The sequence below is a fragment of the Mauremys reevesii genome, linkage group 1, assembly GCF_016161935.1.
Source record: "Mauremys reevesii isolate NIE-2019 linkage group 1, ASM1616193v1, whole genome shotgun sequence".
Classification (NCBI taxonomy): Eukaryota; Metazoa; Chordata; order Testudines; family Geoemydidae; genus Mauremys; species Mauremys reevesii.
In genome coordinates, this window is record NC_052623.1 from 223,389,978 (window position 1) to 223,406,097 (window position 16,120).

General features: G+C 47.8%; 1 protein-coding gene across 1 annotated transcript in view; it reads left to right on the top strand.

Moving 5' to 3' along the window:
• The window catches only part of LOC120371715 (deleted in malignant brain tumors 1 protein-like), a 106,070-nt gene that overhangs the window by 73,338 nt on the left and 16,612 nt on the right, over nucleotides 1-16,120 (top strand). Inside the window, exon 7 of the mRNA XM_039487877.1 lies at nucleotides 6,287-6,601. Within this exon, the coding sequence (XP_039343811.1) occupies nucleotides 6,287-6,601 (315 nt within the window). The remainder of the gene's footprint in view (nucleotides 1-6,286; nucleotides 6,602-16,120) is intronic.

Below are 16,120 nucleotides of genomic sequence, written 5' to 3' on the forward strand. Positions count from 1 at the left end.
CTCCCTCCCCCAGGGTTTCTGCTGGAACAGAGAAGCTTTGAATCCTAGCTGGAGTCTAGAGAAGCTCGACCAGCACAAGCTGCATGGCAGAGGTGCTATATCAGTGCATCACACGGCCACATTGGTTTAATTCCCTCAAGGCTGCCCCTGCCCGGTTTCAGGGCTGCTCTCATTCCTCCAGTGCAGAGGATGTTGCAGGCTTTTTGCCAAGCTGGGTCCCAGCTCCAGACAGACTTAAAACCATTGGGGGGCGGGGGCAGACTATGGGTTACAGCAGCATGTAACCATTCAAGGAGTGGATCTGGCCCAAACACTCCAAAACTGATTAAAAGTAAGGTTCCAATCTAAGGTGGGCCCTGATACAGTTCAAATGATACCGTGATTGGAAGCTGTTGGGCTGGGATTAACAGGATGAGAATGATCCATGTGAGTGGCAGGGCAGTGAACTGCTCCGCAGTAGCTGGTTCATGGGACCCGATGTGCTGCTGCACCAGCCTGAGAAACTGACTCTGAAGCTGATAATCAGAAATGTCAGTCTAAATTATTGTCTTAGAGAAAAACCCGCCCTAATGTCTATTTCATAGACAGCTCAGTAACGGTGCGGTGATTAGGGGGCTGGTACCCAAAGAATCCTGAGCAAACTGACTGTCCATCAGGTTCCTTGGAGTTTATATTTCAGATTCCAAGAAGTTCATATATAACGTGCTGGGGTTAGAACCCATGACAGAGCTGTATGAAGGCAAATAAATCCACACTGTGTAGAGGTCAAACACAGGAGTATATTACGCACAGCGCTGGTGGAGTGTCACCTTGCTTATTAGGCTCAGAGACACTGTCAATCAATTGATTACAATAGAATATATAGATTTTCCATCGGTGGGGGAAAGTGATGGGGTAGGCAGTTCCACACCCCCAGATAGGTTTTGCAGCAAGACAAGATAGCACATTAGCCAATGCTTAACAGGTTACATAATGTCTCCGCCCATTGTCTCAAGTTAGCAAGTTAACATTTAATTAATATTTTGCTAAAATGTATTAGTATAAAATATATATAAGTTGAATTCAATTTGGGGTCCATAGGAATGAAGCAACTCCTTTCATTGTCCAACAGGTACAGCCCTAGGGATTAAAGCAAAGAATCAGTGAAAATATATGGCAATAAAGTTTGTCTCGTTCGTGTTTTAAGACAGGCATTGGTCCCTGGGAAAGGGAGGTGGGAGGAGGCCATATCTTATACATGTGCCAACCTTTCAGAAACTCAAGGTTGGATATCTGGGAACAACATCTCCCTACAAAAGAAACTAACAACAGAAACAGGGCTTCTTTGTTCAATTTGCAACTCTGAATAAGACACAATTATTTAGTTCTCAGCTGCAACACCTGGCAATTTGCTGACTAGGCTTATTTTGGCAAAGCAAGGTTATCTTTTGTTTATTCTGCTTCTCTTAGCTAATCACTGTTTGCTAGGCCTCTGGTCTCTTGACCAAACTCTGGACTTTTGGTCTGGAAAAGAGCTGGCACAATCCATATGCCAGGTTGTTATATAAAATACACCTGGATTTTAACCCTTCACTGTACATGACCAAAAAGCAGAGAATTCTATAGTGACACCTGGTGAGGGATAAATGACTACGCAGTTATTTGTGGAGAGTGTCCTATAATGATGCCAAGCACATGTTCAGCTCAGTGTATTTTTGTTGGACTGATGTGCATCATCCTCTAGAAAGTTTTTATTTTCTATGGGAAATTTGAGTATGTTTCACATGATGCAGACAGAGTGACAATGGGGAGTATACAATATAGGGGTATCACCATGTAGCTACTTTTTCCTTTCCCTCAGTGCTCCTCCCTGAGCCCCGAGTAGAGGCCGTGTCAGTCTTTGCCAGAAGATCGTGTTTCACAATTATTGGCCTATTTAAATTATGCAGAAAAACAAATTTGTACAATTATGTGGGGTCCAGGCAAACAAGTGATAAAATATCAGGGATGGACCAAAGCTGCGAGTTTCACTCTCAGCCCCAGATCTGAACTTCGCCAGGCTTCAGAGTGCTGCGTTTGGGTCATTATTCCGAGTTGGGCCACAGAATTAGTGGAAATATAAGATAGGTTCAGTATGCAAATGTGATTTTTATCCTCAGGGCTGGATTTAAATCTTACGCACCCCTAGGCACATTATCTTCAGTGTCCCCTCCCCTCCCCATGTGGCCCTGCCTGGAGCCCCCCTCCAGTATCCCCATGTGGCCCTGTGACCCCCAGCAGACCTGTGTGGCCCACTCTGCCTCCTAACTCAGCTCCAAGAAGGCTGCTGTGACTTTTCACTTGAGGAAAAAATGCACCCACCTCCCGCCTGCTAGGTGTTTGCTTCTGCCCAATGGCCCAGTAGCCTCAGCCAGCTCAGGCTCTTCTGGCACCGCCGCGGCCTCTGGTGGATGAAAGGTGCAACTGCAGCACATTTTCTGCAGGAAAAAAAAATCCGCCTCCCTCAGACAAGAATTCTGCACATGCTGCAATTGTCACCTAAGGGGATGGGGCACGATGTGAGACAAGGGGCTTGTGGGGCATCTCAGCAGGGAGCGGGACAGATCAGGAGGCTCCTTCCTTCCCAAGAACTCCTGAGCAGTGCAGGCAGCAGCAGTAGGGCAGTAAAATAGCCCAAAAATCCACAAATTGCAACTGCTAAAAAAAACCTGGCAACTGACAATTGGAAAATCACATACTTGGCAACCTTTGATGCCCCTACAATGCCGGTGCCCCATGGCACATGCCTACTGTGCCTAATTAGAAATCTGGCCCTGATTATCCAGGGTGGAGCTGATGGCTGCCATCAGGGAGTCTTCAATCCAAAGACAATCACAGACCTCATGAAAGCCAAAGGCTGGGCCAAGACCTCTCTTTTAGACTCAACAGATGGAACAATAAAGATCCCTTATGTAGTTAAAACAGCTACAGACAGTGGGGGCTGCTGAAAAAGGCACTGGGCACATGGGCAGGGCAGAGCTTAGCCAGGGCTTTCCACTGTTGCCAATGCAGGGGCCAGTATATTGGCCTCAGACTATCTTGGTTGGAGGGAGAAGCCAGGAGAAGGAGTTGTGACCGGGATCCTGGAAGGGAGCAAATAAACAAAGTCTATTGGTGCTCTCTGGAGGGGCAGGCTGGGGATTTCTGAGCAAGGAAACTGCCAGCTGTTGTTAGTTTCTACTGTGTGCAGGGAAACAGAACTGTGTGTGCACTTAGCTAAAGCAGTGTTACAGCCTTGGGTCCTGCCACAAGTGAACGCCGCTGAATTAACTTGATTGAAAAAAGCCCCTTTTTTCCTAGTGCAGAGCAGGTCCAAGGTGTTTCCTTTGGGATTGGATTGAACAGAGCAGTGCCTGAATAACCTTCCCTGTGGATTGCAGCAAAAGAAATGTTTTACATTTGCTTGGCATTGAAGGAGCGGGATGGTCTGGCCACGTACTGGTGTGAACTACACTGTTCTCTAAGCTCCACGAAGGCTCCATAAATGTGGTGTCCCCAGCTCAGCCATCCACTGCTGCAACCAGCCTGTTCCAGAGGTGACATGTAGCTGTAAACCATGGGCATTATAATGATGCCCGTACTTGCTCCCAGTCACAGGGACAGTCCTGGGTCTTCACACCCTGTCCTGGGGACCAGTTCTCCCAGCCAATATCCCAGTGACCTCTCCTCTCATTCCCTGTTAACTGCCTGTCTCCCAGCAGCCAGCTTTGCCTCTCCACATCCCCCAGAGATACAAAAACTCTAGAGACAACTGGGGGCAGGGGGTGGAACTCAGAGCTACTGGGAGAAAAGTCAATGGCAGTGAGTGGGGGCAGAGTCTGCTGCTCATCTGGGGAAGGAGCAGCCTGTGTATACAGGGCAGAGAGGCCAGGTAGAACGGAGTGAAGAGAAGGGAGAAAGAGCCCCGGGGAGGTGGGCAGGAAGAGTCCAGCAGGGTGGGGCTGGAACAATTTGTATAGTGGAGGTGCTGAGAGCATTTAGCTAAACTGTAAACCCTGTATATGATGGAAACTACTTCAAGCCAAGGGGTGTGGCAGCACCCCCAGCACCCCTAGTTCCAGCTCCTATGGAGACCAGTGGAAGAGAGAAATGTGTAGGGAGCTACTTTCCTTTTAAGCGTCACTTTCCTTTTCTGAGTGTTGGGGCCTGTGGCGCTAATGTCCGTGTGGTGGCGCCAATTTCAATCCAAGAGAGGCCATTGCGGTTTAGCTCAATCCTGTGACCAGTCGATTTAGCTGAATGCCCATGAGCTGCTCATGGCCTGAAATCGCAGGGCCCACCCAGGGATGCACCTCTCTCGCTGGGGCAGGTGAGGAGAGGAAGCTACAGTGGGGAGCAGTATTGCCAAGCACCACAGATCAAAAAACATGAGACTATAAAAACCATCCGGTCTTGTTTTTTAGTCTGTCTTTGAACTGTTCAACTCCCCTCTACTCCTCTGCCAGAGTGGGGGTGAGAATCGCAGGCTGAAAAGTCACCATTTAATGCACCCAAACTGCATGACTCCCCCTGGCTGCTCAGCTGAAGACTGCACTTACCCTCCCTTCACTCTAGAGATGGGGAACTGCCGTCCATTGCCCTGTACTGACTTCGCTCTCCCCTCCTGGTTCAGTTCTTCTGACAGAGGAAGGGCTGGCTGGGAAATAGCTTGACAGTCACTGAGCTAATTCATGTGGCGTGGTTCCCACTCACACACAGAACTTCTGTTACTATTCAGGGGTGAGTTACAGACAGAGACACTGGAAACCTTCACACTGACATCAACCACTGATATCAGCTACAGTGTCAGCATAAACACTCCAGGATTGATTTAGTCTTTTGCAAACAGCAACACTTCCCTGACTTCCTCCACCCCACCCCCTGCAACTTCTCTGCCTGAGGCTGGGAAGCACTGCCCCCATTCTAGAGCCCCCTCCCTTCTCCTCCCCATCTCTCCTTCACTCCTGCCCCTTCCCACTTCTGACTCCATCCTTTCCCTGGTCCAGACTCCATTCCCCTCCCCAATACTCCCTCCTGTTCCCCTGCTCCAGAACCCCTCCCCTACCTCCTGTCCACTAGCACCAGACCCCCTTCTCCATCCCAACTCCTCCATCCTCCCCTGTGCCCCTACTCCAGGCTACCTCCACTCCCTCCCATCCTGTGTTCCACACTTCTCCGCTCCTAACCCTCTTGCTGCCCTGCTTCAGGCCCCCTCACTCCTTCTTCCACAAGTTCACCCTTCCCCACCCCTCCCTCCTCCTTCCTCCCTTATAAGATCCCCTCTTCTCCCCATGGAGATCCCCCATCTCTAAACCCCTTCTCCCCTCCCTCCTGCCCCCTGCTCAATAACCCCCTCCAGCCCCATGCTCCCTGCTCACCTGTCCAGACCATCCTGTGCTCCATCTCCACTCCTCCCTCCTGTCCCAATTTCAGATCCCTGTTCCCTCCCCTCCCTTCTGACTCTCTCTCCTGCCTCCCTGTTAACCTCCACTGCAGACACCCCTCCCCTCCTCACTTCTCCCTCCTGTCCTTGCCACCCCCACTCCAGATCCACCTCCTTGCTCCTGCCCCTTCCAACCCACCTTTCCAGACCCTCCTCCCCTCTGTCACTCCAGCCCCCTGCTACAGACTCTCTCCTTTTCACGCCCTCTTTTCTCCCCTTGCTCCAGAACCCCCTCCCCACCCCTCCCTCTGGCCAACTCATTGTCTTTACCCCATTCCCTTGCAACCCTTGAATCTGCCTCCTGTCCCCCCAGTGCCCTGCTCCCCTCACTCTCCTCATCTTCCTTTCACAGGGTCTCTGCTGCCCATCACGGTCCCTGGGTCCTCTCCAGCCCCCCCAGCCACACAGAGACAGCCATGTTCCCTGCAGGCTTTAGTGGGAAGTGACAGCCAGCTTTACTCAGGGCGACCTCACTCCCACACACTGACAGACTGTAAGGAGATGGCGGCATCTTGCTGGCTTCGGCCTCAGTGACAGTGACAGGAGATGGCACCATTTGGAATAAGGGAAACTTCGTGAGTTGGCACCTTTATCATCTTATTGTGGGACAGGTAAAAACAGGCAAAATCGACAGATTGGGCATAAAATGGCGAGAGCTGCAGCACTGGCAGCCCCGAGTGTGAGGCCCTGAGACAGGATCAGGTGGAGCCATGAGGCAGCTCTGGACGTGTCCCATTCTCATAGCTCTGGGCTCGGATCCCTGCTGCCGGGCATGGACTCTGCTACGATAACCCTGGGGAGGGGGCTCCTTGGTGCTCTGACCCTGCTCTGTGTCTCTCTTTGCAGGTGCTGATGAGCTGAGGCTGGTGGATGGAGGCAGCCCCTGTGCCGGGAGAGTGGAGGTTAAACACCAGGATCAGTGGGGGACGGTGTGTAGTGATCGCTGGGACATGGCAGATGCTGAGGTTGTTTGTAAGCAGTTGGGTTGTGGAGCTGCTGTCAGTGCCCCTGTCGAAGCTCATTTCGGAGCAGGATCTGGACCAATTTGGCTGGATGAAGTTGCCTGTGATGGTACCGAGTCTGCTCTCTGGCACTGCAGGAACGAGGGATGGGAAGTGCATAACTGCGGTCATGGAGAGGATGCCGGAGTGACCTGTTCAGGTAAGAATCAGCCAGCTCAGTCCTGAAAGGCAAATCCCCTGAGACAAAAGGGTTTGAACCCAGAGGGCATTGTGTGCCTGTGACCCTAACGAGAAATAAACAAAAGTCAGAGCAAGTCCTGTAATGATTGTAATTACTGAGCTAAAATTATTACTGTTCATGTCACTGGCCACTAAGGATCCCCCTGTGTGACTGTAAAGTGTTTTCATTATCTCATCTCCAGTTGCTTCAGTGCCACATATTTCCTTTTCCTTTCCCTCTGAATGTGTCTAAAAATGCAGATAGGAGAGAAAATGGAAAAGGAAAATGTCACTTAGGCTCTTAAGTCACTGAGGCACCTTTGAAAACATTACCCTCATGCTGAAATCCAGACCCAGACACCCAACCCTAGACGTACAGCAGCGGGGGCATTTGTGTAGCCCCTTTGCCACCCTCATAGGGTGACCGAGGAATGGGCAGATTCTCCCAGCTTGGCCAGAATTAGATTTAGCCGCGAGCACTCCCCTGTCTGCTCTGTTACTTCTCACAGTTTGGACCAACCAGTAATAGAAAATGTCACAATCTCTGCCCCCCTGTAGATCTAGCGTAGCACAGAGAGCTCAGCCAAAAATATACCTCCACCCTACACAGCACAGGAATATCATATTATGGAGTCATTTGTTGTGACTCAATAGTTAACATTACAGCTACAGATCCATTGCATGTTTTATTTTTAATTTCTCTCTTTTTAATATTTAGTAAGAATAATATCGTCAATAATCCCCGTCTTCCCTGGGTAGAGGTACAGGGCCAGCTCCTAGTGCCAAACCCAAGGTTCCTTACTCAGGCAGGCAGCTATTGAGTATAATGTGAATTTGCTTTGTACAGACTGAGTAGAAGCAGGATAAAGGACTCAGGATTGGGCCTAATCAGAATTATTCCAGAAGTAACCAGCCAGCTATCTACCAACCAGCCCTGTGCACTAGACTGAGAACAAACACATATTGTAACAGAGACGTTTCTGCACCAAGCGATTTTTGAGAGATGCTGTACTGACAGAATACTAGAAAACTTTCCAAAAAGTGACAGTTGTCTTCTTACATACAGTGTTGCTGTCAGCGTGTTAGTCCCAGGATATCAGTGACAAGGTGGGTGAGGTAATAGCTTTTATTTGACCCTCTTCTGTGGGAGACAGAAAAGCTTTAGCGCTTACAGAGAAGAGCTGTGTATAAGCTCAGAAGCTTGTCTCTCTCACCAACAAGAGTGGGTCCAATAAAGATATTACCTCAGCCATCTTGTCCCTCTCAATTCCTTCTCATCCAACTTTCACTTTTCATTTCTGGTTGGATTAATACCAAACTTTGCCAAAACATTCTCCTCTGCCCAGATATCTGCCTCAGTCATTGCACAGGCTGGACGGTGCCCAGGGAGTGAATCAGGGATGCACAGTGAAAGAGGCTGTTGTCTGTAGACCCACAGTCTCATTGGTTGCATCATCATCATCATCATCATCATCATCAGTGATTCCTCCATTTGAGGATGATCTCTACCACAGATTTACATATGGGTCCTGAGTATGGAGGGTAGCCGGGTTAGTCTGTATCCACAAAAACAACACAGAGTCCGGTGGCACCTTAAAGACAAGCAGATTTATTTGGGCATAAGCTTTCATGGGTAAAAAACCTACTTCTTCAGATGCATGGAGTGAAAGTTACAGATGCAGGCATTATTATGCTGACATATGAAGAGAAGGGAGTTACCTCACAAGCGGAGAACCAGTGTTGACAGGGCCAATTCAATCAGGGTTTATGTGGTCCACTCCTAATAATTGATGAGGAGGTGTCAATTCCAGGAGAGGCAAAGCTGCTTTTGTAGTGAGCCAGTCACTCCCAGTCCCTATTCAAGCCCAAATTAATGGTGTTAAATTTGCAAATGGATTTTAGTTCTGCAGTTTTTCTTTGAAGTCTGTTTCTGAAGGTTTTTTTGTTCAAGTATAGCTACTTTTAAATCTGTTATAGAATGTCCAGGAAGATTAAAGTGTTCCCCTACTGGCTTTTGTATGTTACCATTCCTGATGTCCGATTTGTGTCTATTTATTCTTTCATGTAGTTTGGCCAATGTACATGGCAGAGGGGCATTGCTGGCATATGATGGCATATATAACATTAGTAGACATGCAGGTGAATGAGCCGCTGATATGTCTGGGTCCTCTGATGGTTTCACTAGAGTAGATATGGGGTGACAGAATAGTCAACGAGGTTTGTTGCAGGGATTGTTTCCTGGGTTAGTGTTTCTGTGGTGTGGTGTGTAGTTGCTGGTGAGTATTTGTTTCAGGTTGGGGGGCTGTCTGTAAGCAAGCACTGGCCTGTCTCCCGAAGTCTGTGAGAGTGAGGGATCATTTTCCAGGATAGGTTGTAGATTGTTGATTATGTGCTGGAGAGGTTTTAGCTGGGGATTGTACATGATGGCCTGTGCTGATCTGTTATTTTTCTTGTTGGGCCTGTCCTGTAGTAGGTGACTTCTGGGTACCCGTCTCGCTCTGTCAGTCTGTTTCCTCACTTCCCCAGGTGGGTACTGTAGTTTTAAGAATGCTTGATAAAGATCTTGTAGGTGTTTGTATCTGTCTGAGGGATTGCAGCAAATTTGGTTGTATCTTAGGGCTTGGCTATAGACAATGGATCGTGTGATGGCTCCTGGATGGAAGCTGGAGGCATGTACGTAAGTGTAGCGGTCAGTAGGTTTTCGGTAAAGGATGGTGTTTATGTGACCATCACTTATATGCACTGTAGTGTCTAGGAAGTGGATTTCTTGTGTGGACTGGTCCAGGCTGAGGTTGATGGTGGGGTAGAAATTGTTGAAATCCTGGTGGAATCTTCAAGGGCCTCCTTCCCATGGGTCCATATGATGAAGATGTCATCAGTGTAGTGCAAGTAGAGGTAGGGCACTAGGGGATGAGAGCTGAGGAAGACTTGTTCTACGTCAGCCATAAAAATGTTAGCATACTGTGGGGCCATGCGGGTACCCATAGCAGTGCCGCTGACTTGAAGGTATAAGTTGTCCCCAAATCTGAAATGGTTGTGGGTGAGGACAAAGTCACAAAGCTCAGCCACCAGGTGTGCCGTGGCCTTATCAGGGATACTGTTCTTGACAGCTTGTAGTCCATCCTCATGTAGAATATTGGTGTAAAGAGCTTCTATATCTGCACCCTTTCTATTTTTTTTTTTAATATCCTTCTTAAAATGTGGACAGCACAGCTGGATGCAGTATCGGTCTCACCATGCTGTACACAGAGGTAAAATCACATCCCTGGTCAGAAATTATCCAACAAAATGGAGCTTCATTGGAAAATGCTGGTTTGTTGAACTCGACATTTCCCATGAAAGTGAGTTGGGTGCAATGAACTTTCTCCAGACCACAGGCAGTGTTGTGGCAGAAACCTGCATGGTTAAGTGCCAGCTCTCTTTGGGGGGACGGGGGACTCCAGCCAGCTCTGCCATGCCAACTTCCTTGGTGCCAGGTACCCCAGTCTTCTCAGGTCAGCTGCTCTGGGATAGCTGAACCATGTAGACTGCCCCAGCACCAGAGACCCTGGTGTTCTATAGTCTGCAGCTCCAGGGCAACCCTGCCATGGAGACAGGAGTCCCAGCTTTAACCAGGGCTCAGCTCCCAGATCCACTGCAGGGAATTTAGAAATCCTGAGATGGGATCCCGATTCCCAGGGTCTGCAGCTCTGAGGCAGCCCTGTGTTGCAGACTGCCTCAGACCGGGGACCCCAGAGCTTCGAGATTCCCAGGCCAGTGGGCTATTTGGGCCACGAGCTGGCCCAGGAGTCTGGAAGCCCAGGGGTCCCCAGTCCAAGGCAGTCTGCATGGCGAGGCTGCCCAAGAGCCACAGACCCTGGGAGCCTGGGCCGGCTCTAGTTTTTTTGCTGCCCCAAGCAAAAAAAATTCTCCCCCCGCCTCCCTTTTTTTTGGCTTTTACACATTTGCACTTTGCAGTTTTGTTTTGACTGTTTAAAATTAAAAAAAAAAAATAAAAACAGAATTTATAGTTAGTGAAATAAAACAATTTCCTACTAGTGTAATTTTAACATTTAATTTTAACAAAAACACAATTACAAACAATTTGAGTTCAACTATACACTGTAATGAAAAACGTTAGTGTCTTCCAGTTTCTCATAAATTAAAAGAATGTATATGAACTGAATTTTTCTGGTTTTTATACTTGTGTAGTCTTTTAATAAGCCAGGGAAATCTAAATTTTTTGCAATAGTACTTTCAACTGAAATTAATGCAAGTCCTGACACGATTTTGAGACATGGTGGATCTCAAATAATTTTTTAGTAATTTCAGTTTTGAGAAACTGCGCTCACCAGAAGCCACTGATACTGGTAATGTTAAATGAATGTGTAATGATATAGCAGTCTTTGGAGTGAAAAAACCATTTCTTGCTATAAATTTGAATACTTTTAGAGGAGAAGTTTTAGGACTCATTAGCTCAGATAAAGCTATTAATTAATCATACAATTCTACTGCATCAATGTCAGCAGCATTATCAGTACTGTGCGCTGTCACAGAGTGTGGGGGAGTCAGGGCCCTGCACCCCTCTTCCTGACATTCACTGTGACTCTCCGCCAGCCAGTTAAACAGAAGGTTTATTAGATGACGGGAACGCAGTCCCAAGCAGAGCGTGTAGGTACAACCAGAACCCCTCAATCAAGTCCTTCAGGGAGCTTAGACCCCAGCTTGGGGTTCCCTGCATTGCACCACCCAGCCCAAACTGAACTAAAAATCCCTCTAGCAGCTCTCTTCCCCCTCCTCTCTTTCCCCTGTCCTTTGTTCAGTCTCCCAGGCAGAAGGTGTGAATTCTCCCAGCCCCCGTTCTGGCTCAGGTTACAGCTCAGGTAGATTTACTCTCATCCCAAAATGTATCCTCCCTGCAACATTCCCAGGTCAAATCCGCCCTGCAAACAATTCAATGTTTATTGGGGTGAACTTCCAGCAAGCTTAAATCCAAGTTCCTTTTTCCGTATTTTCGATTCCCAACTTACTTCCTGTTTGCCCCTAATTTATATAGTAATATTCTTAGCTATACTTTAACCAATCATTCTACTAAAATTTACCTAACCAATCCTAACATATTGTAACATGATTAGCTAACCAATTATATCCCACCGCCTTAATTAGTTTACACCCAGCAAAATTAATTATACAGCAGACAGAAACAATCACAGAACCAGACAGAGACCATGCAAATAAACATACAAAACAATACAGAAGTGAGGATTTCACAACTACATCTATACAGACATAAGGGTTTTCCAGCTGTGTCTATTGATAAGTGAGTTCTTACCAGACAGAAAACTATCAAACTAAATTTCCTTTTACATGTTCTAGGCTCTTTCCTTTCTCTGGAGGCGATAGATCGGATCACCTTCCTAACAGCCCCGGATTGCCTTATTTCAATATGACTAAACAGGGCCTCAGACTGTCACAGTGAGAGAAAGCCCTTACACAGATAGACAATGATTTTGATTCTTTCTTTTATACCTTTATAACTAGCTAAGTGATAAGAATACACCTAAATTCTTAAAGTATAGGCCAGACAGGCCTGAATAGCTATATCCTAACAGCATCTAGTTTGACTTAGAGGTTTAAGTGTGAGTTTTTGTTCAAGATGCTTCTTCAAGACTGCCCAACAGTTTGTGGAAGCACTAAAAAAGTTGTAAATTGCTTGCACTGTGCTAAAATATGAAACAACATCTTTAGATGATTTGGCGGCATCACTGACAACCAGACTGAGCAAATGCGCATGGCAAGGAATGAAAAAAACTTGATTGTTTAAATTCAATATTCTTTCCTGTACACCTGCATGTTGTCCTCGCATGTTTGAACCGTTATGGTCCCCTGGACCATGCATATTTTCTAAAGGTATTCCATAGTGTTCCAATCTCTGCAGAATTACATCTGTGACGGCTTTCCCAGTAGTTTTGTTCACTGGTATAAATTCTATAAAGTGTTCACAAATTTTCACTTCTGCATTTTCATCAGTTTTCAGAAATCGTAAAACTATTGACATTTGCTCAATTTTGCTCAGATCTTGAGTACAATCAACTATAATTGAGTAATATTTGGCATGTTTCAAATTCAATAAAATTTCATTACGCACACCATTAGAAATTAATTCTATTATCTCATTTTGTGTATTTTTACCCAAATAATGGGTGTGAATCTCTCCATCTTTCACTCTTCATACATGCTCAGCCATAACATTATCAAATTTTGCCAATAACTAAACCAATTTTAAGAAATTTCCATTGCTATTCTCATATAAAATATCAAAAGATCCACAGAATGCGAGGCACTGTTTGGCTAGGAAATTAATGATTGCCAGTAAATGTTCCAACACCGCTTGCCAACGTAGAATTTCTGAATTTAGCTGACGTTGCTGTACCACATCTATTGTTACACAAGAACGTAATCTGATTGACAGCTCAATCCAATTTGTCAATGAGCGTAAATGATTTTTTGATGTTTCATGTTCTTTTAAATGCTGATGCAAATTTCGCCAGTCACTAAAACCTGCAGTTGTCAGAAGAATGTTCAAGTAACAGTTTGCAGTTTGAAGCAAAAACAAAAAACTACATCTTTGGTCTGTGAATACACTAACCATGATCTATTAATTTTTCATTTTTTTCTTCATACTAGATGGCATAAATCAACGATTCGACTCATTAAATGGATATTCAAATGTAGGATTTAGTTTTGAAGGACCTTCACAATAATAATTCGCATTGTATCAGTAATTTTATTGTTGGCCATGTACTTGGATCTGATCCTATGTCAGTCTCTCCACCTTCCAATAATTGTTCTTCAGTTTTAGATTTGGATAACAGTTCTTCATTTCTGGACTCTTCAGCTGAAGTAGTAAATCTTTGGATTGTGATTGTTCGTCTTTATCAGTTTGCGAAGATAATCTTTGGTTAGAATGTTGTTCATCTTTATCAGTTGATAAAGGTAATCTTTGGTTCGATCGGTCTTCATCAGTTGATGAATAATCACCCTCAATGTATTGCTTAGAGCTTTCTCCTTGATTGTCAACTTTTTAAAAATACTTTTTTGAAGTACAAGATAGTTTTTCTAATTCTTTTTGCCGTTTCTCTCTTTGTTGCCGGTAAGCAGCACTGGAAAGTCATTTTTGTTTTTGTCCTGGCATTTTAGCCCTATGACCACTGGCACCAACGCAAAATGGAAATTAGCACAAATGGTGCTAATAGGGCAGCACAGTACACACACATAATCGTGATTTGAGTGACCGTGTCACAATGTGACATATTTTTCACATCACACTCCTATTGCACTACTGTACTTGCTGTAGCTAAGGCACTAGTCATTGGGGCGAGAGAGCTCCCCACGAACTCGGATACACACTGGACCCAGCCCTGCTGGCGTTTCCCAGCACTGAGGCCACCCAGCTGGGAGCCCGAGGGACATGCAATGGAGAGAGCTCTGGAGTTGGAGGAGCCAAGGAAGAGGTGCTGGGCTTGCAGGACAGATGCTGCCCCTCTTTGCCAGGTCACTCGCCCCCTGCAGGAGGGGAGGCAGAAGCAGACTCCAGGCACTGGAGTTCTGCGAGGGGCTGGGGAGGGAGGCAGCAGCCTCTGGGGCTCCAGCAGGCAGAAGCTCCCCAGGCATCCTGAGGACCCTCCCACCCAGCCCAAATCTTACCTTGCTGCGGACCTGGCCCAAGGTGGATTCATCTCCTGTCACCGCCAGTCCCAGGGCCAGGGGTTGGGGCTGCTGCTGGATCCCAGCCCTGCTCATCCTTGGTCTTCGCCTTGGCCCCGGCACGAGCTGGGCTCAGCCCGGGCTGTCGCTCTGCTCCCCTCTCCCCTCCTCCGGCAGGAGGCAGCACAGAGGGGAGGAGGAGGAGGAGTCAGATGCAGGGACAAGCCAAGGAGGAGTGGCCTGCCCGGGCATCATGTTCACCCCATCCTCTGCAACCGGAGCAGAGGCGCTACCGGCTCCCGCCTGGGGGGTTGGGGTGACCACTGACCATGGGAGAGTGGCAGGGACAAGCCGAGGAGGAGCGGCCTGTCCTCTGCAGCTGGGGAAGGGACACGCTACTGGCTCCCACTGCTCTTCTGCGATCAGCGGCCATCCCACCCCCCACCCCTAGGAGGAGCCGGTAGCACGGCCCTACCCTGGCTGCAGAGGACAGGCCGCTCCTCCTCGGCTTGTTCATGCCACTCTCCCGCGGTCAGCGGCCACCCCCCCACACACCCTCCCAGATGGAAGCCAGTAGTGCAGCCCTGCCCTGGCTGCAGAGGACGGGCCACTCCTTGGCTTGCAGCGGCGGGGACAAGCCAAGGAGGAGCTGCCCGCCCAGGCACCATGTCCTCCCCATCCTCTGCAGCCGGAGCAGGGCCGCACTACCGGCTCCTGCCTGGGGAGTGTGCGGTGGCCGCTGACCACGGGAGAGCGGCGGGGACAAGCCGAGGAGGAGTGACCCGTCCTCTGCAGCTGGGGAAGGGCCGCGCTACTGATTCCCCTCTGAGGGGTCGAGGTGACTGCTACCCACGGGAGAGCAATGGGAACACGCTCCCTACTTAGCCGGCTCCCTGCCCCACCGCACCCAGCGGCAGAACAAAAAGGCTGGTTACTGCCCCCTGGGGCAGTCAGGATCCAGCCCAGGACGCTGCTTGAGGTATGAACTGGGGCCCCAGCATTATGTCACCTCGACGAGGGGATTGGCGCTGAAATTGACATCGCTGGGTCTAATTTGGGGTAGTGTGGACGCAATTCAATGATATTGGCCTCCAGGAGCTATCCAGAGCGCTCCATTATAATCTCTCTGGACAGCACTTTGAACTCAGATGCACTAGCCAGGTACACAGGAAAAGCCTCGAGAACTTTTGAATTTCATTTCTTGTTTGGCCAGCATGGTGAACTCAGGAGCACTCAGCAGCACAGGTGACCATGCAATCCCCCCAGAATGTTTCTACACTCCTCCTATCAACTCCGTCCCTGAGGTTATTGCAGATTAGAAGGCGAAAAAAACACGCTTACAATGACATTTTCTGAGCTCATGTAGTCCTCCCGCACTGATAGGGCACAGCATAATGCATGGAGGCATTCAGTGGCAGAGGCCAGGAAAGAATTGCTGTGTTTGATTAACGGCAAAAGTATCATGCCTCGCTAGTGATCCTGCCCGAGCCAGGTCGCTATGTCACATGCACTCTATGTCAGCCTTTGGCAGGGGCATGACCGCTTTGTGACATTGCATTAGGTAGCTTCTGTAGCTAGAGAAAACATTCCTGTGCATTCGGCAAAGTCTGCAGCAAAAAAAGAGAAGCCCCATAGTGTAGTGGTTATCGTGCACACCTAATATGTGAAACATCCCTGGTTTGAAACTGTGTGGAAATAGGTTACTGTTCCTTTTTCTGACTCCCCTTCTGCATTTTTAGTCTTAGAACAGACCGCGCTGTGAAATTTTACTTTGAATTATATCAATTATGAGTTAAATAATAGGGGTAGGTTT